The sequence below is a fragment of the Arctopsyche grandis genome, chromosome 1 (genome assembly GCF_051622035.1).
Source record: "Arctopsyche grandis isolate Sample6627 chromosome 1, ASM5162203v2, whole genome shotgun sequence".
In the NCBI taxonomy this organism is placed as follows: domain Eukaryota; kingdom Metazoa; phylum Arthropoda; class Insecta; order Trichoptera; family Hydropsychidae; genus Arctopsyche; species Arctopsyche grandis.
Window position 1 is genome coordinate 20,436,044 of NC_135355.1, and position 26,996 is coordinate 20,463,039.

A 26,996-nucleotide genomic window follows, 5' to 3' on the forward strand; every position below is an offset into this window, starting at 1 on the left:
TGCGCCCCTTGCGGCGCCCCCAGCAGGGGCCCCATGTGGGCTGCGCCCCATTTGGCGGGGCCCCATGGGTGCTGCGCCCCCTGTGGCGCCTTTGGCGGGCACTGCGGGGACTTTGAATCGAAAAAAAAAATCAAACGTGTTATTTCCACCCAACGATGCACACAACCAACGATCAATGGTTTATGGACGTAACTACAACCACACAAATAAAGAAGACTACACAAACAAAGACTACCACACAAACAAAGACGACCAACCATGACGACACAAACATTAGTGTTTTATATAGTAGATATTTTTGTTTGTGCTAAATTTTAATTGACTTATTTTTTTCCGATTTCTCAAAATACTATTAAATAATTTTATGTTTATGAATTAATATATGCTTCCATAAGTATTATATGTTTTTTTTTTTTTTTTTTTTTTTTTTTTTTTTTTTTTTTTTTTTACATATATACCAGGAAGGCCTTACAGGAAAATCCCAATGCGCCTTCCTGGCCAATTACAAATACAAATGCAGCATTTTTTATTATAAGTCGTTGAATTGCGAGACACTGAAAAAACTCGCAAATTAACGAGACATCTATGAATTGTACATAAATTTTTATTGTACATCCATCAAATTTCAAATAGTGGTGACATAGTAGGTAGGAAGGATTTTTAGCCAATTTTTTTTTGCGGGAACCGTTTCAACAATGAAATCAGAGAAAATTGGCAAACTCTGATAGGAAACGATCAACCTGGAGTCACAAATCCAGGTCTGACCAACAGCATACTCTGAAAAATTCATTTTCATTCAGGGATTGAACCCGGCACCTTCTTGACGGTAAGCAGAAGCTTAACGTCCGAGCTATGCTGCTGGCTTTTGAAGCTATTAAATCATAATTTTAACTGATGAAAAAGCACTCGCCACTAATTTTTCGACCAATTAATTAACTTAATGTCTCGCGTACCTTTACTTATAAAAAGTGCAATAATTCCGTTTCACGCAGATATTTAAACAGAATTTAGAGCGATGTAAATTGTGTTTAACGTTTCTCGTTTATTAAAAAGTTTTAAAGCTTGTCGCCGTGACTAACATAATTAAGTGGAAGCTTGAATGCTACGATGTCAAATATAATTTATGGAAGGAAATTTTCCACATTTGAAATGAACGAAACGGTCCGAATTTAATTACTAAACATTTTTAGTCGTTTTTTAATTTATTTTAGATTTGTTGCTGTGGATTGGTGAAAATGTTGAAATTCAGTGTATTATTTTCCGTATGTTCCCAACTTACATACTACGAGTAGATTGGATTTTATTGTTACCTGGTTAGTATATGGCGCTCGTTGGTATATTTGTTTAAAAAGTCACCCAAACGTGAATTTTACCAGTATGCGTCATATGGCTTAAGCTTATTATAAAGTTAAATGATTCCCTTTGAACATTATTAATTTATATACTCGTACAATTTTACCATGATAATATAATATGAATTTATTTAAATCTCAATCTGAAATTTCCCAAATACTTAGAACTTTCTCGGTAATAAGTTGATTAGAGGATGATGTATATACATATGTATGTACTTACCTAAATTTTTGGTAGGGATGAGCGAAAAAAAAAAAAAAAGTGATCTGCGCTACTATTATCATGACACTTTCGGATAACATGGACGTGGCTTATATCCTGCATCCTGCTCGCACACACGCTAGTAAAGCATATACATACGAGTATGTAGCTTGGATCCCGCTTTAGTCTTACTGCGAGTAAGATGATAGGTGTCGAAATTTCACCAATTACAAAATTAATTTAACCTAATTTAAGTTTTCTCAAAGCCAATATCCGTGCTATTGTGATTTTAGGTCAGAATTAAGGAATGTGAAAAGCTTCCATAAAATCGATAAAAAATTGACGAATACATATACATACATGTGTACTTATACACGATAAGCTAGTTTAACAATACAGCTATTCCTTGACTTACGACGTAGATACGTTCTTGAATTTTGTTCGTAAGTCGAACTGGTCGTAAATTGAATTTCGTACAAATAGACAAAATATTATGAAAATTTATAAATTGTATTCATTTCAAAATGTGCATATTTACTAATTTCTCGAAAATATGCGCCATTTAACTTCTTCCAAAGGGCAGTAGCGTAAAAGCAGTAATTTAATGTTTAAAAAATTTTATAGTAATGTTTAAAAACAATTTTCTGAAAATCGTTGTTTTGTTTTCGGTCGGAAGTACGAATCATTGTAAGTCGAACCGTCGTAAGTCTCCCAACTGGTCGATCGCGAAGCAACATTTGGTCGATCTCAATTACGATTGTGAATTTTGAAAATAATAATGATTTCCATATTTTAAAATAAAATAAAAAAAATATATATAAAAATTAAGCGCTTCAGAGAAGATAATTTAATGTATGGAAGAAGTTGAGACACGTCTAAAAAATTTGCTTTTTCACTATGAAGTATGGTGGTTGAGCAAAGGATATGTTTTTGTTAGGTTTCCAGAGCTATTATCTGAAATGAGAACATTTTAATTGAAATAAGGGATAATAATGCGACCTATCTTTAAAACAAAGAATGGCTTTTAAAACAGGAAATATTGGATCAATTTAACAAGAGGTTTACTAACTCTAATGAGCTTTATAAAATTTGCAGTTTCATCGCCTTTAAATATGAATAAAAATAATTTCCAAAGTCTAGCAAAAAACCATCGAAATAATTTTTCACAGTTGAAATCTTCTTATAAAAAGATTTCATGTATTGAATCCAGAAAACTACTCATTTAAACGACGTTTATGAGATTCATAAAAAATATTTTGCCTTTTGAAATTAATATTTTTATCTTTCTAGTATGAACAGCAAAAAAGCAATAGCGAAAAAGTCGATCGGCATGAAAATTTAGATGAAAAGCAGCTCACAAACTCAAATTTGGTATAGGGTATATAAATATTATATGTACGTATTACACCGCATTCAGGAACAATTAAAACTCATCCGATTTGTTAAATTTGTGCTTTTGTTTAGAAAATGTGAATTAAAAGGTAGTTTTACGTATCCGAAGCTTTATATTTACGTGTGTACGTGTTTATCACCCGTTTCATAGTTCGGTTGGCATAATAAGGCTTTTCATCAATTTTCATTTTCATTCAATTTTCATAACCCGGTTACATTTATGTAAGGAGAAAATATGTATAAATACATGCATATAATAGTATTGTGCATATCTGATAATATTTTAGTACCTTTGTACTTGATATTTTGTCCGGGTTTTAAATTCGTATGGATTAGAATGTTCTATCAATGGAAATCGGCAATCGCAAGAGAGAGACCCATTTCTGACGCACAACGAATACAACACATCGCGAACGAATTCGTGACCGGCAAATATAAATTTTATACACACACATATAAATTTTCGTGAGAAGATAACGTGCCCTTTGGAGGAAGCCATTTTTTTTTGGAAATATAAAAAAGGTCAAATTTAACTGGTTCGAATATCATCAGCATCGGACATTGTGAGAACGAATCGATAAGTCGCACAAATCAGCCATAAATATCGGTCGTGCCGCTTCCTATCACATCGCATCTGTTATGATCTGGCCTCGAGCTTCTTATAACGGTTGGCAATCAGTTAATTTATTTATTCTAGAAAAAGAATGGGCATATGCATAGGTACCTACATTCCAGTGTCAGTGGCGAGCCGTTTATATATAGGTAATATGCTACTCATGCAGGACTCGAACCAAATCTACATACATACATACATAATTTATGGTTCCCGTAAAAATGCTCAAAATTGCAAATAATAGTGGCGCAGTTTCGAGAAGTCCTTATTTTCAATGGCATTCAAAAAGAACTTACAAATATCGCTTGACGCCTTTTTGTGTAATTCTATTGCGTTAGTTCTCCTTGAGCATCTTTGAAAGTTTGGATGTCTCGAGAGTGCAACTATCTCGAGTGCATTTTTCCGGTCAACGTAATTTAGATGCTCACTTTAACCACTTAAGGGGAGATTTTCTGCAGAGGATAAGATACCATTCATTGAGAGTATTGTGTGGTTATTGACAAATTAAAGTGACGAATAATCATATTTCATGTCGAAAAATTAAATCTAAAGTAAAATATTTGAATTAATTTATTCTGTATTTATAATGAAAAAAATTGAATCTTTTGATTTCGATATCGAAGGATTTTTGTATGGAAAATTTGTAAATGAAAATTTTCCATATAAAGTGGGGAGTACTCTTCGGAGCGTGGATACATATGTACATACATAAATACATCAGCGTACATACATACATACATATACATATGTACTTACATATATGGATTGATGAGATACCGGTGTGGGCTATTGATCGTGATGCTCGTTATACGGCGATTCGACAGATGCGCATTGTTAAAAAATAAATCTTATGTTTGTTTAATGACTATAATTGATGGTTAATAAATTTTGCTTCCGTCAATTTACAGGTGTTTGAACTGTGGGGAATGTAAGTGTTTCAGAACTTGAATTTATGTTTTTGTCGTTCTCAAATATCATAATGCCCAATTTTCGTTCTTCAAATAATGACTGTAATTCGTATTATTTATTCTATTAAGATTTTTAACTAAGTTTTATTAAATGAGTCGTTATATTTGAAAGTGGTGGGAAAATTCACAAATTGTGCTCACTTCTTTTAATTCGATATGTCCAAAATAAACGTATTACAGGCCACCAGTGTTTTTCAATATTGTTAAACCCACATTATATTTAATGTATTGCGAGATATTTCTCGAAATGAAGAAAAGTTGGTTTAAGCCACTTTCAATTATAACGGCTCAAATAACGTCTATTTTCATTGAAAATTAAAATAAAATACATCATAAATGAATTAAATACATTGATACTTAACTTAGTGGTTTTTAAAACGAATTTTATGAGTTGCGCACTTTCTTTCACAAATTGATAATTTCTACAGAGAATGACAATTTCATGTTTACGTTCACAGTAAAGATCCGGTTCAACTTATGTAAGTGAAAGTTCATAATTTCGTTTTCTTGAACGAAGCGAATTCCACGAATATCAAACAATCAACATCCTGTTACTATTTTGGAATGATTGCGTTGCCCAATCTTTTTACGTTACTTCTGGGGCTTTTTTTCATTTTCGTATACATATTTATTATATTAAGGTTCTAAAAGGCCGTAATATTGGTCAAATATAATTCCCTTCTAGACCAACGATAATTGTAGGAATTGCAAAATACCAAAAATATTCAAAATACAACGTTCTAATTACATTATTTCTTTTGACAATGTTTCCAAATGACAATTACATAAGCATAACCAAGTCCGGATAACAATCGTGATGATGGCCTCGAATAGGTACGATAAAAAAAGTAAATGTGTAAAAATCCATTGCATAGGGAGATGGACGATTAAGTCAGTAAGACCGTTACGAAAGTGGCGCCGGGGGCGAAGCCTCCGGGTGCGAAGGCTCCTGGGGCGCAGGATTCTGGTATACATATAATTTCGGAAGAGACAGTATATATGTTTGTTTGTTCGAGACAGTCGATTTAATAAAAAAAACAAATTAGTATTCAAATAAATTTAATAAAATGTTTACTATTAGATTAGTCATGTTTAAGCGGTTTATATTACAAATACCGAGAGAAGTCGGGTAAAACCACTAGTATAATATATATAAATGTATATATATATATATATATATATATATATATATATATATATATATATATATAAAAATATATATATATATATATATATATATATATATATATATATATATATATATATATATATATATATATATATATATATATATACATATATATATATAAATATATATATATATATATATATATATATATATATATATATATATATATATATATATATATATATATTTTTTTTTTTTCTGCGCGTATATCGTCGTTTCGGCATACGCGCTTACACGCGCGCTACATTTCGCGCTTCAAAAAACCGGACTCGCGTACACGGGCTTATTCCAGCGTGTTCGCTCCAACTGGTAGTGGTGATTTAGTATCAACATGGATAATACGAGCTTATAAGCGCGTCTACGCTCGTACGAGTTGCGCGTATGGAAAACGACGCGCCTATACGCGCCTACATGCACTTCAAAAAACGAGATTATACGCGCGTATAAAACGCTAGTCTGAAACCGCCCTTAGTGTTAAGAGTTGGTACCCCAGATACCGATTGAGTCCGGCTGAACGGTGATTGGTCGGCAGAGTCAGCGAGCCAGTCATTATGGAGTATTGGATTGGCTTTATAAACATTACAACGAATAAAAGACTTGCTATAAAGTCTTGTTTAATTTCTCCCTCTTCACGATCTTGCCTTACCAGAAACCCCACAAAAATTTTGGAATAAATATTTGGAAAATTTGGAAAATAATTACATTGGAACTGTATTAGTGATTGTTAATAACTTTTTCTGCCTATATAACTTACATATACATATTGATAACATTTATACAGCCTTCTTTGAGGGAAGAAAATTTGTCTTTTTTTGATAAGTGCGAATCTTGGCAATAATGCTTTTTCATGAAATAAATAAATATCTAGTATATGTATATGTATGTACGTATGGCAAATATTGCAATTTGTTGCATCGGCTGTAAGTAATTTCCGGTTCCACTGTACCCATACATACATATGGGTGTATGTATGTATATACATATATAGGTACATATGTATTTGCGTAAAATCGATTTCCGGGATTTTACTTTAACTTAACGTACAAGTTAATATTTTCATTATATGCCTTTTTCCTTTATGTTTTCATGTGTATATTAAGAAATGTCAATGTCTCTTCCCAGCTAATTGAAAATGCTAAACTTTTTTTGATTACAATGAGCAACAAAAAATCGCGTTTTTGAGTTATCAGTGTTATTTGTGTGTATACTTCGTCAAAATAATGATTTTCGCAACTTAAAATGCTTATTTTTACTACCAAAATAAACCTTTGAAATTTGAATTAGCTTGAAATAAGCTAAAATTAATAATTGCTTCCTTTAAGGAAAGAAAGTGAGATATTGGCGCAGTCCGAAGAAATTTTTCGATTTAGAGATCAGGTGATTTCGCAACCTTGTATCTCATACTCGCGCATGCAAGGGAGGTAATGCGATAGAAATAGAGAAATATTCACGCACTTACACTATATGGGAGTGAATGAAAATTTTATTTGGTCTTCTTTTCGACATGTTAATTTCCCAATGAATTTTGGCTTCAATTTGTAGGTACTAAATTTCCAATTTATTGTTTGTCTTACAATGATTTAAAATATATTCGAACTATCAATGAAAATATTTGATATTTAGAAAAATAGAGATAATGGCCCAAAAGACAACAATTAAAGTATGATTGCAGAAAAAAAAGTTTGAATTGAATTTAAAATACACACATACATATGTACATAAGTACATATTTACAGTGAGAAAATAATTTCTTGAGCGAAAATTTCGCGATTAAAAAAAAACCATTTGTATTAATAAATCCGATTTTGCAAGAAAACATCTTTTAGAAAGCAAATTATTATACTTAATCCCTTCCTTACATGCAATTTACTTTCATTCTTTTCGTAATTGTTATGTTTTCGTAATGTACTCGTTATTTTACTTGTTATTCTTATTTTCGTTATTCACTTTGTTATTTTGACCACTTTCTTAGTTGAATGTAAGTTAATTGTATGTGTTCTACATACTTATGTACACGACTATTGATAGTAAGAGAACTAAGTAATTTATTTACTTCCGCAATAATTTGGACTGAAAATAGATTTGGACTTAACGAGAAGGGAATATTAAGCCGCTTACTGTAAACTTTATATCATATTATCGGTACTCATGTTTGTGTTGAATTGAATGGCAGCTCTTTCAAATAATTTATTTCACATAAAGATATTCCAATTTCCAATAAAAGCGATTTGACATGTGTAAAAGTGGGACATTTTCTTTGGATTACTTTTGAACGCTTATTTTACAACTCCATTCATGTATGTATGTACATACTATGTACATTCATGTATGTAAACCCTGAAAACCGAGTTTAACCCAATGATCCCGGGCCCAAAACCAAATGTATTAAAAAATTTGAATTTCAAATTTTTGAAATATTTATTATTACATATTTTTACTTTACCTATGTACGTAGTAACAATAGATGAAGCTTTGTGATCATGCGAAAATTCGAACTCTAGATTTTGACTGATTCCAACTCGATTACTGATCACGTTTTCGTGATCTAGAAAAAAATGTGTGTGCGTATGTATGTGTGTGTGTATTTTAGCGATTTTTTTGAATACCGTTAGTGCTATCGAACTGAAACTTAGTATCGGTTACTGAAATTCTTATCGATACGACGAAAATTTTTTTCAAATTTTTAAGTTGCCCGGAAATGGTACCTCCCCTTATACATAGGTGTCCTCTTTTTTTTAAGTTTTTGAATTCAATTATCTCCCAAACAGCTAACTGAATCGGACTGAATTTTTTTTTACATGTAATAGAAATAATAATTTTTAAAACTTTATATTTTTTAAATATTTTTATCTGAACTGGAAGTAGTACTTTTAATCTAGAGAATCGAGTTTTTTTCATATTTTTTCAAAAACCTTTTGGTTTATTGAACTGAAATTTAGTATCTAAAAGTTTAAGCATAAAACCAAGTTATTTGTAAAATTTGGTAAGCATCTCTCAACCGGAAGTAGTAGTTAACTCTTGTTAGATTTTTGTTCAACTATTTTTTTCGACCCCTTAAACATGTGTGTTCTTCAAGAAAAACTTCGAGTATAATTCTTGTATCAATGTGATGAAAATAAAAAAAATCACTAAATTTAATAAACCGGAATGGGATTTTTTCCTCTTAGAAAGTTCAAAAATGTTGTCGCAGCGATTCTGTCCACACCCCTGAACATATTAAGCTGAAAATTTATATTTGTATTCTTTATGTACTAACTTAGAGCTGCTAAGGTTTTGGTCAGAATTCGTAAACTAGAAGTAGTATTTTTTTTTAAAACAATATTTCATTATTTTATTTTGACCTTTTAAATTATTTTAATCTTCTTGATATTTATTTTGTATAATAAAGATAGCGATTTTAAGTAAAAATAAAAAAAATCACTTAATTTAATGAACCGGAAGTGGGATTTTTTCCTCTTAGGAAGGTCAAAAATTTTACCACATTATTTTTCACCATACTGAATGTATCAATATGAAAATTAAATTTGTACTCTTCGTGTATTTTCTCAGATGAGTTTCTCTACGCTAGCGTTCAAATCAGGGCTCGGGAGTCGGAGTCGTGGAGTCATTTTTCCGACTCCTTTTTATTATTTTCTTTATTAAAGTATGTATGTGTCAACTAGAGTCCAATTTTATTGAAGTAAATTGAAATTTAAAAATGACTTGAATAAAATCAGGAATTTAAATTATATTATAATCTATCCCATGCACGCGTTCATGGGACGCGTGCATGGGATAGAACTTTAAAAATGACACATTCGAGCTATATCGTTGAAATTGTATGGTAGTATTTATCCTTGCTTGACAATGATCTATACCAAAACGACCCTTTGGACCATTTTCCTTAAAATTTTATCCTTGCTTGACAGTGATCGATAACGGTGTATCCCATATTCGTTACCGATCAGTCTAAAGAAAACTAAAATAAAAAAACACGTGCCAAATTCACCGCTGTCTGATTTCGTCCTGAAAGGCGAAATCAGACATCGGTATGTATGCACGAGTACATAAGTAAATGTGATTTTTGTCAATATTGAAAGCTGTAATAATACAAAATGTAGACGTTGTTTCCTTTAAGTTCAATTCGTCTGGAAAATTGGAGAGTTTAATAAACTTTAAAAGCTTTGGTTAATCGCTAATATGTACATATGAATATACGTATATGTACATAAATATACTCAAATAATTTAACTTTACTTTAAAACGTAACGATGTCCACATAATATAAAAACAAATTGGAGTTCACAAGCCGAAATTAAATTATTTTTAGAAGCATCTGAAATTGAATGTATACGAGAGAGACGTCTTACAAATATTTTTTTTTGATTTTTAAATGCTTTTTATTATTACGAAATTATGTTCACAATACATCTTATATCTATTTTAATAGCTACTGATCTACTGATCATTTTCTATTTTACAATTTTAATTTAATTTGGTTAGTAATTACAGTATTATATTATTCTAATGTTAATCTAAAGCATAATAGGAAAAAGAGCTCAAAAACCTATTTACAATCCTTATAAATGTTCATAATACATCTAATACATAATATTAATTAAAGACTATCTAAAGTCGATGACCTAAAGCAGATTGTGTTTAGGTAATCTGTGTTTATACCTGAAGGGTATAGACATTTTGTTGTAATCACCGAGACTCTTCACAAGTGTGTTAGTATGGTTATTAGTGATTCTTTCATAGAATCTACTGGTTAGTTTGTTAGTAATGTCTGTAACAAACGGAATATTATATATAGCATGCAGTTTTTTCAGGTTAGTATATATGGGTGTATTATAAATTATTTTAAGGGATTTATTTTGTATTACTTGGAGCTTGGAAAGGTTAGTATTCGAGGCGTTATTCCATACAGGTGAAGCATAGGTTAATAATGGTAATATGAGCGCGCGATATAATTTTATTTTATTTAGCGTTGATAAAGAACTATGGCGATTAAATATTGGATATATTGAGGATATACCCCGCATCGCCTTGCATTTCGCTGCCTCAATGTGAGGTGCCCATCTCATTCTTTTATCAAACGTTACTCCTAAATATTTTATTACTGACTGCCATTTCAGACTTTCTCCAGAGGGGATTTTCAGATCTGAACTTGGCTTATGTTTTCTAACACTAAAGAATATGGCGTCTGTTTTGGTTTGATTAATTTGAATTTTCCACTTAGTGAAGTGTTCAGTCATTGTTTTAATTGCGAATTCAAGATTTTTAAGAATAGTGTCTGGTTTTTTGCTACTTGTGAAGCAAGCTGTATCATCTGCATATAGGGCTATGTGACAGTTTTTTGGAATAGGTATGTCATTTATATATATGGAGAACAAGAGTGGGCCAAGCAAGCTCCCCTGCGGAACGCCAGCTGCGATTATTTTTGGAGACGATAATTCATTATTTACGCTAACCACTAGCTTTCTACGAGTTAAGTACGATTTGATGATGAGAATTAGGTAGTTTGGTATTTTGTTAATAAGGAGCTTATGAATGAGTCCATCGTGCCAAACCGTGTCGAAGGCCTTTTCTATGTCGAGACATACCATTCCGGTACTTCTCTTCATATTAAAGTTCTTCGTCACGTGTTCAGTTAGTCTTGTTAGTTGTTGGGTCGTGGAATGTCCAGTGCGAAATCCAAATTGTTCATTTATTAATTTCTTATTTACGACTTTAAGTAAACGTGTGTAGATTATTTTTTCCAGAATTTTTGAAAGCGTGCAAAGTAAGCTAATGGGTCGATAATTGGCCGGGTTTTTTGAGCTTTTATCGGGCTTAAGTATGGGAATTACGTTGGCTGTTTTCCAGTATTCTGGGAAATACCCGGTGAGTAAACACGCGTTGAATATTTTAGATAGTGAGACTAAAGCTTTAAATGAAAGTTGTTTGATTGTGATGTTATCTATTGAATCTCGCCCAGGTGCCTTTTTATTTTTTAAATTACGTATTATATTTTGGATTTCACACGGATGCACCAATTTTATATTTTTAGTACTGTTAGTGGGAGTTTTTGTGATGATTTTAATGGACCGGTTGACTTTATTATGCGTTGGTATGTGATTGTAATGTTGTGTGAGTGTGTGATGTTTTTGGAAGGATTTTGATAATAGTTCTGCTTTGTCGCAATCACGCGTCACTGAGACTCCTGCATCATCTAATGGAGGAATCGAGTTTTTTGTCCTGCGAATCGCTTTAGCTAATTTCCATAGAGAGCCATCAACTGAGCTCAATTTTTCTAATTTTTTAGACCAAGCTTCATTTTTGATTTCTTTGATTTTAATTTTAATTTGATATGTGAGCTTATTAATTAATGTTTTCAATGCTGGATTTTTTGATGTTTGCCAAATTTTACGGAGTTTATTTTTACTTTTAATTAGATTTGCAACAAAGTCAGTTATCTCTAATTTGTGTTCAATGTATTGTGTCTTAGGTATGTGAAGGTGTTTGGATCGAGTTATTGATTCCGTTAGGTGTATTATGGAGCTGTCGATTTCGGTTTTGTTTGTGAGTGTGGTAGAAGTTAGAATGGTTTGGTCATTTATGTATGACTTGAACTCTCGCCAGTTAGCTCTCCCGTAATCCCAACTATGCTTGATGATTTCCTCGGGTTTCCCGTCGATTGAGAAGATTATCGGGAGATGATCAGACGACAGGGTTTGAAGGGCATTTGGTGTCGATATTTTTGGGCAGTTCTTGACGAGGACAAGATCTAGTGTGGATGGTTGTGAGTTATTTGTGGGATAGTGTGTGTATGTATCCGGATGAAGTAAGATTGTATCTGTTAGTTGAATGTATTTATAAAGAGTTGTGCCTTGTAGGTCAGTGTTTACGCAACTCCATAACGGATGTTTGGCATTAAAGTCACCAGCTACCACTACCGAACTACCAATGTTAAATATTTTGTTAAGATCGGATGCCAATAATCGTTTTTGGGGAGGATTGTAAGCGGATGCTACTATGTGATGGGTGTTGTTAATTGTTAGTTTGATGGCGGTTAGTTCTAAATTTTTTAGTGGCGGAGTTATTACGCGACAATGTTTAATTGACGATTTTATAAAAATGGCAACTCCCCCTCCATGCTGTTCTCGGTCTTCGCGATAGCAGTTAAAGTTAGGTAGGTTAATACGGATATGAGGTTTTAAGAAGGTCTCGGAGATTAAAACTATGTCAACACAGTACTCACCGATCGCAGACTCTAGTTCGTCAATCTTATTCTTAAGTCCACGAGCATTCCAAGCTAGAATGTTCAGGCGCCTCCCGTTAATCAAAGACATCGAGATATTCGACAAGCATGAGTGCCAGCTCTAGTTTGTCGGTGCAACCGCTGGCCTTGGCACGAATCTCCTGGAGGATCTTAAACATCTTCGTCATAGACGCCATGGAAGTTAGGTCTGTTGTTGGTTGTAAGTTGGGATTGGTTGGTTGGTGGGGATTTTTAGGGATATTTGGGATATTTGGTGAAGGAGTTTTAATGGTCGGTAGCTTTGGGAAGTTATGATCGTTAACGACCGGGATATTTTGTGGCTGCGCCACTGGGAGTTTCCAAGGGTTGGCTTTGACAATTGATGCTCGATTCTTCCTCGATTCCAGCATTTTCAGATAGCTCTGTCTTTTTGGACAGTCTTTGAAGTTAGCGGGGTGAGATCCTGAACAGCCTGAGCACACAGCAGGGGTAACTATTCCTTGATTGCATTGTGCGGTGAGGTGAGTGCCGGCACATTTGACGCACTTGGCCTGCCGATTGCAGTTTTTCGCAGCGTGTCCATATTCTTGGCATCTGAAACATTGAGTAATATGTTGTGATTTACTAGTATATTTAACGACACTGACCTTTGTGTAACAGATGTACCGGATTTCTTTAATCTTCTTTGCCGATACCGATGGCTCGAAGAACACCAAGTATAGCTCGGTGGCGTTGCTCCTAGGCTCCTTCGTCTTCATCTGTATCACTTTGGTTACAGGGAATCCCTGTCTGATGATGTCATCTTTAATATCAGCTTCCGGCAATTTCGGCAAGCCACGTACGACACTTTTTATTTCCTTTTCCTCCTTCCTGGAAAAGGTATGGAATTGTCGGTCTGGTGTCAATCCATCCCGAAGTTTTTTAAAGTCTTCAAGACTTTTACATTGTATCTTGACATTATTTTGACCAATGTAAGTCATTGTGAAGTCTTTTATAAACTTCTTGATCGACTCGGTCATGCTGCCGTGAGTGCCAGTAGCTGTCATGATGATGGGCGGGATTCTTCCACCGCTTCTGGGGACATCGGAAACTTCCAAGAGCCCTTCAAATTTGTTTTTCTCCTGAATTTTAAATTCAGGAGCAACATCTTTCACGTTCTTTGCCGTATGTTTTGGAAACTGCCACTCGGTCTCCATCTGAGCGGTCTGAGAGCAGCCTGGTTGAGGAGCTTCGGTTGTAGTTATCAGTGTCTTCTTAATTCGCTTTTTCAGGTTGGATCCTCGCATGGTGCCAACATGTGTTCGTTTGGTGTTCGTTTTGTGGGGGGTGTTTGTTTTGTATGTTAAAAGGTGTGGGTTTTTTGACGGTATGGCGTATCGCTGTATTATGAGCGCTCGCACAGAGAGTACGTCTTCGGCACGTCCGTTCTCACGGAGCGTCGAGTGACGAGTGATAATTTAATATGAGATACAAGCGTATCATACAAATGACAGGATTCGACTGCGTCTTACAAATATGATTTAAATTTAAGGTTCAGTATTCCTCATTCAAAAAAATTGATGCTGGCGAATGTTGAATGCGAAAGCTTACGTACCTAAGGTTGAAATAAAATTTAATTTTATCTGGTATTAATAGGATTATCTGATATTTTATCAAAAAAATGGTCGTGGAATTTTATTTTATTTTTTTTACTCACACATACTATATACATATATCCACACATACATAATAATATGTACATAAATTGGCGGTTTTTACTTGTTTTTTGTTTCCAATTTTGCATAAGGCTGGCAAATAGCCTGTATCACGCTCACGAGCATATTTTAAAATATTCGGATGTGACCAACCCATGACTTTATCTATGAATTTGAGAAATGTAAGAAGGTCACAAAACAGAATTCGATATTGAACCGTACAGATACATACATTCACTAATACATTTTTGATACAAATTGAGCGCAAATGTATGGAAACTTGCACAAGACAAAAGTTCTACTTTCAGTTATCGGATTTTGTTCAATTTTTTTTACTTAAAATTATACACAATAAATATAAAGAAGATTAAAATAATTTAAAAGGTCAAAATAAAATAATGAAATATTGTTATAAAAAAATACTACTTCCGGTTTACGAATTCTGACCAAAACGAATACAAATATAAATATAAAAGAATACAAATATAAAGTTTCAGATTGATACATTCAGGGGTGTGGGCATAGTAGTGGCGACAGCATTTTTGACCTTTCTAAGAGGAAAAATCCCACTTCCGGTTTATAAAATTTAAATCTTATTTTCATTTTCATCAAATTAATACAAGAATTACACTTAAATTTTTTCGTGAAGATTACACATGTTTAAAGGGTCGAACAAGAGTAAGATTCCCGTTTTTACCGTTTCCGTTCCTGTTTTTGGCCGATCTTTTTCATAGTAAGCTTCCCGGACATGCATCCTACAATAAATCCTGAAAGTTCCATCATACAATAACGCATGCAATTCCCGTTCCCGTTTCCGTTTCTCGAGGCGTTTTGATAAGTGAATATTTCAGTTTCAAATTAATACTTAATAATCAAATTAAATTATAGGAACGCATACGTGACAGACAGACAAACATTGATTCATATAGATATGTAGGATTGTTATGAGTGGTACGTAATGTCAAGTTGGTATGAGTGGTACGTAATGTATTTGTACGTTGGCAATGCGTGCGCGCAAGATGGTTACCAACGTAAACATTTCCTTAACTACACACTGGCGCTTCATACTTTCGCGTCGATAAAATCGTAATTATGAATATTATTATTAAGAGGTTTTTGAAAGCTTCATTGTAATCGGTTCTTTGGTTTAGGAGCCTATTCGAGACAGACAGACAAACATTGATTTACATATATACATATATACATATTTAGATAGATTTTGATCTTTTAAATTATTTTTTTGATATTTAATGTGTATAATGATTGTAGTGATTTTAAGAAATAAACAAATTCGGATAAAATCCGATAGCCGGAAGTAGAACTTTTGTCTTGTGTAAGTTTCCCTACATTTGCGCTCAATTTGTATCGAAATCGCTCCCATAACCGGCATGTGTGAACGTGTATGCATGTTTCATTATCGAATTTTGTGTTGCGACCGTGTTATATTCCTCAAATACGTAGATAAAGTCATGGGTTGGTCACATCTGATTATTTTTTCATTGGAGCCGCTCACGCTCATTGTGGTGTCTATGGTCGGGAACTGCGATGAGTGTGCGAGCATGTTCGAGTGTGCGGCGAATGTTGATAATATGTACGTGTGTGCATGTGGAGTAGATATGTAGATGTACATACGTCTGGAGTAGCTGGCCAGGGTGACGATGCTGAGAGCAGAGCAGAACAGGTGAAACACACTAAGAGTCCTGTCCCGCTCCCGCGCACACGTGAGAGCGGGACGCGGCATGTGTGGGTGCGGCGCGTACGTGCGCCCGCTCTTCGTTCTCCGCTATCTCCTGCGCTCGCCTGCTGCCCCGATACTTTCTAACATCGTCTAATGTCTGTGATGCTTGTAGGAAAGGAATAGACGACGCATACACGCGACTCACGCGTTTCACCTCACCTCACCTCACCTCACCTCATTTTACCTCACCCCCCCCCCCACCCCCACCCCACCCATACATCTATCGGTAGGTGAGGTGCGCGTATGTGTGTACATAGGTATTTGCACACTACCTCGACTATCACTTGTAGTTCATTCATTTTTATTACAAGGCTTTTCTATAATATGTTTTACTACAGCCTTCCGATTTTTTGAAACTTTGTTGCATAATATGCTCGCAAGATTATTCGCTATTGACGTCAAGGTTTATCAATTTCAATGGATCCGTTTAATTTTATATGGTTTATTTATTGGCTAGTAATCCGCTACATGCATTAGTGCAGTTGATAAAAAGTGAGCATCGTTTAAAAAACTGCGCATTGTACATAGTTGTGACGTATGTACAAACGATCATCAGTGCAACGAAATAAGTGTTTTATGTACATATGTATGCAGAGCCGTAGCGATGTTTTTGGCGCCTTTGGCAAATATCAAATTTGGCGCCCCTTTAGTATTTTTTTTATTACATTTAAAGAATTTATTTCATTTAAAAAATACACATTTATTGAAATATTTAAAATAAACATTTTAAAATAAGATTAGAAAAATAAAAAATTATTATTTATATTACAAATGTCCACATTGACAATATCGCTATAAATATCATATTATAAATGCACTTATGTAAACACAATTAAAATTTCTTGTTTTTATTTTTTTGACGTTTGTTTATCATTTATTTTAATTTTTATAAATGGTTGTTTCAAATATTTTTTTCTTTATCTAAAACCATATACATAGCTATGTTGACCGGTAACCTATTGTTATACATTTTTTACAATATTATTCTTAGATATTTTCAGTAACTTTGACATAAACTTTTTTCTCGAGAATTCCTAAAATCATTATCGAGCCCCTGAATTAATAACGATGATCTCTAAATATTCTGTTCTTTCTGCTGAAGTGAAAAGTTAACCTTATTGCATTTATCAAGTATGACATTCTACAGATTTAAAAATTAAAGATACTTATAATTGTACAAGTGAATGTGAATTAGCAAAATTATGATCGTATTTTATAATATTTAAAATTGAAAGTACATGCATGTACATACTGTATGTCCTCATACTGATAGTGAAGTGCTTCAATTGGTTTCGATTTTGAACACCATTTCGTATCCGAATTTTATTTTTAAATTAATTATTATTTATTAAAAAATATAATAAAATAGACGTGGGGAGCCTTCGGCGCCCCTCGCATTGAGCGTCCTGGGCACTCGCCCATTTGCTATAGCCTCACTACGACACTGTATGTTTGTATGTAAATTTTGTTTAAATTGTGATTGTGTATATGTACATATTAGTGTTTTGACCCGGGCCTATCCGGGGATACCCGGACTTTTGAAGTCTCTAGTGCCAGAAATTATTATCTAGAGTTCTGGGTATTGCGTATTTTATAATAAAATTAATTTAAAAAGATGTCTCAATCTCATTAAAAAAATTCAAGGGAATCCCAGGATTGATCCAGACTCGCTTTTCAAACTCTGGAAATTGGAAAACTCAGGGTATTCAGAAATATGTAGTATCTACATATGTATATATGTACTTGTGTAGTATATATAGGTACATACGTAAATGTCGTAATGAAGTAGACGCACATAATGAAATTGAATTGTTGAAAAAAATAACCTTAGATAGAATAGATAAAAAATTACGTACGATTGATTGTAAGCTTTATATAATTACTAGAGCCCGGAATCTGAAGGGGCTGTTTATTGTTCAAAGATTGTAAATGCCGAACCTTTTTTACAAAGGATTTACAACAATGGAACAATAGGCGGCACGTTTCCGGCCCCTTCAGATTCCGACCTCTAATAATTACATATAAATGCCAGCGGTTCCCAACCTTTTTTGACTCACGTACCACTTAGTAGTATAAAGCGCTAAATTGTACCACTATATAAAAATGATTTTATATCATGAAATTTGTTTTTGCAAGTGTAGTTTATTATATGTATGTATATAGTATTTGCATGGTAAGGAATGTGGAGACAGGATACGCGCAATATGTAGATCTGTTTTGATAAGAAATTTTTTAGAAAAAAAGTTATTTTCGGAGTCACAATTTTATATTTAACTAGCTTTATTACCCGGGGTGTATAAAAAAAATAAAAAAATAAATCAAATTTTTTTTTTAAAAAATAATAAAAAAAAATTTAAAAACAAATTTAAAAAATTTATTTATTTAGTTTATTAGGAGCGGCGCCCCCGACAGGGGCCCCATGGGGGCTGTGCCCCCTTCGGCGGAGCCTTATGGGGGCTGCGCCCCCTTCAAAGAGGCTTTATGAGGGCTGCGCCCCCTGTGGCGCCTTCAAGGGGTCCCATCTGGCTGCGCCCCCTGCGCAAAAAAAAAATAAATCAAACGTGTTGTTTCCACCCAACCTACGACGGACCCAACCAATGACCACCCAACCACGCACTGGCACATACATAACCCAAACATTAGTGTTTTATATGTACATATATGTAGATACGCTCAAAGTTTAATATATTTATCTACTATTTTGTTATACTTCTATTATTGATAAATGGTTTTAATAAAAACCATTTATCGCTAATAAGCTCTATGTCAGAAAGCTGTTCATATTCTTACCTAGCCAAAAATTAATAACCTTATTTATTTCGAATTCAGTTTTTAAATGCTATAATTTGAAAGTTCAATCAAGTTCTCCTTTTCCTTGGTAGCTGTCCGAAAATGTTCATTATCTAAGGGGTTCATTATCAAATACATATATGTTTGAAAATGCTAACGAAACGCTTTGATGAAAAATTTACGAATGACCGTAATTAATAAACTGTAAGACCGTAATTAATAAATTGTAAGACCGTAATTAATATGTATTGTGCGATAAATAATAAAGAGTTATTATTATATGAGGAATCCTTGAAAAGCAGTACATAGGTTTATACTTTTGCGAAGTTAGCATTAAATGAAATATATGTTATTATTAGTGTGAAAAGGATGAATCGGGTTGTTTTGTAAAACTACCCATAGGAATTTTATTATAATTTTGTGAAAAATGTAAGGTAATTGCCTAGTTCGGTTCTTGCAAGTATGATCCTGATGTCCGAAGTCTTAATCAAAGAAATGTCTATCTTATGTACGTATGTGTGTGTATGTACATATACATATACAAATATTTAAGTAAATAATAATGAATTTGTAAAACTGGAAGTTGGACTTTTTTCTTAATACTTTTCTGTCCGCTCACGTGTGAATAAAAACTTTGCGTAAACGTCCGCTCACGCGTATATGCGTGAATAAAAACTTTGCGTAAACGTCCGCTCACGCGTATATACGTGAATAAAATTAGCTTGCGCTTTGTGTATATACACGCACACAAAAGCAAATTCCCATACATATATGTATGTATACATATCTATATATCTATATGTATTTATTTTAACGCTGAGATGATCTCATCATCCGTTAAAGGTCATCTGAAAATCTTGATTTACTTTTTTTTTTTTTAAATTTAAAATATTCTCATCATCTTAACGATATAATTAATTGCAAAATTTAAAATGCAATAATTTTTTGTATCAGGGTAACCATCCTTTTTTTATAGAAAAAAATTTTTGAAGTGGGAAAAAAAATCTAAAAATATAGCATCGTCTTTAAGCTATAAATAATTGTAAAAATTTAAATAAAATAATTTTTTGGACTGGGGTGACCAAACTTTTTTTATACAACAAAATCAGATGAAGTCAGAAAAAAAAGAAAAAAATTTAAATATAATAATATTTTGACTAGGGTAGTTTTATTTAACCAGCCTTTATTTATTCAAAAAATTTCTTCAAGTTGGAAATAAAATTTTAAAATATTCCTTTAGTTTTTATACTATAAATGATGACAAAATTTAAAATAAAATAGTTTTTTGTAGTAGGGTAACCAAACTTTTTATATAACATTTTTTTTTAAAGCTAGAAAACATCTAAAAATATTACCATCATCTCTGTGATATAAATTACTGCAAAATTAAAAATATGATATTTTTTTGACTAGGGTAACCAGGCTTTTTATACAAAAATTTTTTTCGAGTTGGAAATAAAATTTAAAAGTCTTAATGCTATAAATATTGCAAGCTTAAAATATTATTTTTGAGACAGGGCTTACCAATCTTTTCATACAACAATTTTTAATGTGAAAAAACAATCAATATAATATGTAAGTAATGTTAAAGGACAATTTATTATTATTTTAATTTAAAAAATAAATTAACTTAATTTAAATTTTAAAATTTGTATATTGTTGTTAAAAAATTATTTTTTAAAAAATTTGAATGTTTAATAATTTTAAAATAAAATTAGATCAAATCAAGATACAGTTAATAATGTATGCATGTTTAACTTTAAGCGAGAAAAAATCCAAAAATATTCCCATCGCTTAAATGCTTTCAATTATTCTAAAATTTAAGATAAAAAAATATAATACTATAATTTTTTAACTACAGTAACCAGCCTTTTTTTTACAACAAAAAGAATATATTAAAATATTCCCACCGTTCTTATACAAAATTTTAAATAAAACAGATTTTCAAAATAAATTAGATTTTGTCAATTAAAAAAATTCGTTGTATAAAAAAGGCTGGTTACCCTAATAAAATTTAAAGTATTTTAAATTTTTATCATAAAGATGATGGGAATATTTTGAGATGTTTTCTGACTTAAAAAAAAAATGTTGTATAGCAAGGTTGCTTGCCCTAGTCAAAAAATCTATTTTATTTTAAATTTTGCATAGGGACGATGGGAATATTTTTCGATTTTAATCTCACTACAAAAATTTTGCTGTATAAAAAAGCCTGGTTACCCTAATCAAAATTTATAGTATTTTAAATTATAAAGAAGATGGGAATATTTGTAGATGTTTTCTCGCTTAAAAAAAATGTTGTATAAAAAGGATGGTTACCTTAGTCCAAAAAATTATTTTATTTTAAATTTTGTCATCATTCATAGGCCATAGCATAAAAACAATGAGAATATTTTTAGATTTTATTTACAACTTGAAAATATTGTTGCGTAGGGGTGGGTGGAGGATCCAAGTAAAAGGCCAAAGTCGTTTCACAGCATTTATTGGTGATTAAGGAGATACACGCACTGGCAGTGCTCCGTCCAGAATGTCTTGATATCGCCTTATAACGGATAGGTCTCTCAGGGCATCTTCAACGTCCGATTTGCTTGCCTATTGTTATGGTCACGTACTAGATGTCCCACGCTACCGCTGTGGGTTCTGAGAACTCTACCGGAATGCGACCCCGAGTTACCGCTACTCCCCCTTAGTGCATTCGGGGGAGATAATCCTCGAAACCAATTATAACGGTCACACAGTCTCTGGGATGCTACTCGGCCTAATCCGATTGCACTTACTCGGCCTAATCCGAGTGTACGTAACAATATTTTTTGTATAAAAAAAGGCTGGTTACCTTAGTCAGTATTTAATCATATTTTAAATATTGCAACTTCTTCAGTGGGATTCATCATTGGTGAGTATGAATGTAAGTAATTAAAAATATGGTTTGTACGTTCAACCAGCTCACTCACTTCTGGGGTATGCTGGTATCACTTCTGGGGTATGGTGGATGCTGGTGTTGTCTAACACTAACCATACTTTTTCAAGATTAATACTTAATCTTTGAGAAACACCGAGTTTAACATTATTATTTTGACATCTTGGTCTTGAACTTTCGCAATTTACAAAAAAAAATAAAATGTCGTCTCGTAATTATTAATGGCTAAAGAGTATTTTTTAAATAAAAAAGTTAGAGAATCACCGAATCAAAATTGTTAATGTATTTACATAAAAAATACAGTTTGAGAATAATTCTTGGAAAATAAATTTTATGACCTCTTAAAAATAGTTGCCTTTTTGAAAACCAAAATATCGCTTTACAAAAATGCAAGTTAAAGAAACACTGGATCTTTAAAAAATTTAAAACACAGATGATACTGTTCTCAAGGATTCCCTAGTTGATTTGGGATACTAAAAAAATATACTTATACTTTACAGTTAATTTAAATTAAACCCAAATATCCTATTTAAACATTATCCTAAGCAACTATTATTCCGAAGTTATCACAAATTGTCTCATTTTCAATTGTGTGAAAAATGATTTTATTCTTCACATGTTTGGAATTTTGATTTACCATGGTCTGTCTATTACTGTCCACTACTACAAACTTTAGTTTTATGCTATTTTTACATTCAAAGGCTATTCGGATGACATTTACGTAATTAATTATTTTTTAACATTAATTCGCGTACTCCAGTTTAAAATCCCTGGTTTTAATTTTTAGATGTTCGCAGAGTGATATGATGAACACTGTCTCAAAATATCACTACAATACGATCATTATTCTAGAAGTAATCAAATGCACAAAAAAGCCTTTTTTTCTATTGAAACTGAAATCGGCCCGGATTCTGGTGAAAATAGTCGCGCACATTTCCGGACATGGGTGAAAACAATCCACGCGTCAAAGCGGGCGGTAAGGTGCTAAAAAAGCCAAAAAAAATTTTTTACCACACCCACTGGTACTCCCGCTCTAATTTTGTATAGCTTGGAAAACGCCTCACCTTGTCTCACTTGGAATATTCTGTCCTCGATATGTTCAATATGTTCTACGATGAATATCAGCATACTTAATTGTATCTCTGTATATTCTGAGATAAAAACTATTTTCGAATCCAGCTTTTTATTCGGACTTGGGCTACGGACATACATAAATCTTTTCTTATCTATTATGTGTACATACATACATACATACATAAATACATACATACATACATAAGTGTATATGAGTCAAGAATAACTGCCTTTATGCAATTTTTATAATATAAGTAATATATTTTGATATCTACATTTGGTATACATTGCTCTTTTCAATGACATACATGTTTATATTTATAAATAAAATTGGAATATACCTTATGTGTACATATTTCTCTATATACATATGTGAATGTTCATTGTTTTATGTATCATTGACGACGTTTTCATTTTATCTACATATCATACATGTATGTATATACCAGTGGCGTGCCGTGAAAATATCTCTGTTTTTATCGCACAGCTTTACTCATGTGTGCACGAGTAGGATACAAAGTGTCACCACCTAGTCTCCTTGTATCCTACTCTCGTACACGTAAGGCTGTGCGATAAAAGCAGGGAGATTTTCACGGTATGTCACTGGAATTTATGTATGTATGTACGTAGTGTCAGGTGCGCCAGAAATGTTGAGCTTGAGATGAGATTTTGACTAATACAGTTATCGATATCGATCCACAATAACGTTTTATGGTTTAAAGAAAATGTTTTTCTGTGAATTTTGAGGATAATTCGACCACTGTTGATCACATCTCCATCTTCTTGTTATCGTGGTTTGCAAATCGATTCCGGACGACTTTAATCATTGTAAATATAATGCTTTATTTAAAAAAAATGTTCTAAGATATCAAAAGACCGCGTTTTTTGATATCTTAGAACAAACATACATACATATATAGTTTTTGCATAATAAATGATAAAATTATACATATTTCTTACAAAGCCATCGTAATATCTAATATATATATAATGTTGCTTTCTAGGATAGGTCGTAAATGTGGATAGTTTTCTGATTTTTATTCCGGGATAAAAATAGTATTAGATTTTATAGACTAATACTAAATCAGCGGTAGCGAGCCTATGGGATGCGTGTCGAGCGTGGTACATATGTACATATTATATGTTGGAGAATTTCTTTGGTACGAGAAGTTTACAATATGTACTTACATATGTGTATGTAAATACATACATATTTTGTAACTGTTAAAAATACTGAGTCCGCTTTAAATATATCGCTTGTGGTGCACTCTAAATATTATGAAAAATCGTTCAATAAAAAAAAGACTTGTATCCTTTGAGATATCAATGTATGCTTTATTGAGGAAGATCCATTTATAGGCATTGGTAAAGGAAGATGCAAAAACTCTTTTAATAATTTTAAATGCGGCGTAACAATATAAAATAAAACAATGGAGAAGTAGGAGCTGGAGTTACTAAATAGCTACTAAGAAAAATTCTTCTTTTTCAAGAATAATACGCCCTTTAAAACTATCGGAGCCAGTCAATTTTTTTAAAACAGGTTAAATGTTTGGTTTTAATCAAACATTTAGCTTTAAATTAAATTTCTTACCATTTTGTAATCGATTCCAATCTTTAAATTGCACAGTGCACTGTCGATTATCTGGGATAGCGATGATAAATACAGATAATTAGAAAAACACGGTCAATCCGAATTACAATCTTACAATTACAGTCTTTTATCAAATTTTTAAGAATCTTTAATTTTTTTCTTATATTAATCGGAATGATACCTACATATGTACATATTATTCTGTTATATTTTTATATTGGTTTATTTATTCTAATGCCTTATCAAAAGAAGTCATTGCCGTATTTGAGTAATGTAACTGATAATTTCTTTTCACTCGTATCGTTTAAATCACGTTCTAATTACTCATCCATTATTTCTTATCAAAATTTCAAAATCCAATAAATTTTTGGTTAATTACATGTCATTAATTAATAAAAACAAGTCAAGTGATGGGGCCGATACTTTATCATTTTATGGTTTCTTTTTGACCCATGTATCGCATTTTGTTGTACATGATTCCCAAACTATACACAATTGTAATGTCTATATTGTTTTAAATTATGTTTTTATTCATTGAATAGAAAATAATTTTGTTTGTGGTTTGTTTTTCAGCACAATGTCAAGGCAGCGACAACACTCCTCCGGTCATGTGGTTAGACCGGAATTGGAGAATACCTTACGACGAAGCTGTCGGATCTGTGGTAACCAGGGTTCAGGCAAGCGATGGGGAACATGACCCCCTCGTTTTTGGCCTGGAACCATTAAATAGAGATATAGGAGGAAACGATCACAGCTCACTTCCGTTCAAAATCGACAACATCACAGGAGTCGTTTATTTGAACGAGAGTTTGAAAGACAAGGTAATATACCAATGTTATATTAGCTCGATTTATGAGCGTCTAATTGAAAGAATGATGATGTAATATATATATATACATATATATATATATATATATATATATATATATATATATATATATATATATATATATATATATATATATATATATATATATTTATATATATATATATATATATATATATATATATATATATATATATATATATATATATATATATATATATATATATATATATATATATATATATATATGTATGTATATATGTACATACGTACGATGTTGAGGGAAAAGTTCTCAAGGGACAAGCTTGCCGAACCAAAATATTCGCGAGAAATGCAAATAAATGTTAACATAGCAGAACGTCAAAAATTCTATGAACATTTTAATCAACGAACCGACGTAAATATTCATGGAAAATTGAAAAAAAAAACGGAATAACACATTTTAACATTGAATGAAATTTGTACAAACTTTTCTTGTTTCTTTTTAGAGAAAGTAAAATATAAAAGTAAAATAATATGCTTCGGTCACACAAAATTTTTCACGTATCAATCACTGACAATGTTGTTTTTCGTATGGCGATATTTATAAATTGCGTTGTAGCGTGATAGTATCGGCATATTTTTTTATATTTATCAAACTAGGAGCTGTCAAACTCTTTTTTTCGTCTTTTTCCTAAGTAATATAGTTTTTCTCTAATAATAAATTACTTTTTTAAAAGTATATTCAGTTTTCATCCAAAAGGAAAGATGTTATTCGTTTAAAAAAACATGAAAATATTGCGATTTCGGTTTTTCGTAGCAATAAATATCTACTTTATTCATTCGCAATTAATTTTATTGAGGACACATACTTGTACATATTATGTATGTAGATACTACTACATCTGACCATCGTATTTAAACAGTAGGTTTTCTGGAAATATATATCTGCACGGTGAAGCAGTACTGAAATTAAAAAAAACGTGTCGAAATTGAGTAAAAATTTAGATGTGGAAATGGCCAAACTCGATTTTTGAAATTATCCCCAAGAGGGCCATTTCGTATTGAACTTTGCAACCCTTGCAAATGAGCGTATATTTACTTAGTATGTTCAGATACGAGAAAACAGAAAACATATACATATATTTTGTCTAGTTTGAATTGAAATTTAATATTTAATGTATTTATAGAGATTTCCCTGTCTTTCAAACGATTTATTTCTTTAACCCATTAAGGGATCCGTAAACATCGCTATTGATTTCAATTTTATTCATCGCATATTATATGTATATTATTTCATAATATTCGTGTTTATGAAAATTCTTAGTAAGAAAACGATTTTGAATAAATTTCGACTATAAATATTTTTATTTTCTTAAAACACACAACATATATTTTTATAAAAATTTAAATCCATCGAATATTCATGTGTTGTACATAGACTTGTGAATA

The 26,996-nt window shown here is 32.1% G+C and overlaps 1 protein-coding gene across 2 annotated transcripts in view; it reads left to right on the top strand.

Annotated features, from left to right (window-relative positions):
* The window catches only part of Cad96Ca (tyrosine kinase receptor Cad96Ca), a 70,872-nt gene that overhangs the window by 17,076 nt on the left and 26,800 nt on the right, over window positions 1–26,996 (top strand). For both annotated transcript variants that reach the window (XM_077431257.1, XM_077431266.1), the window contains exon 2: window positions 25,313–25,560. In XM_077431257.1, the coding sequence (XP_077287383.1) occupies window positions 25,313–25,560 (248 nt within the window). The remainder of the gene's footprint in view (window positions 1–25,312; window positions 25,561–26,996) is intronic.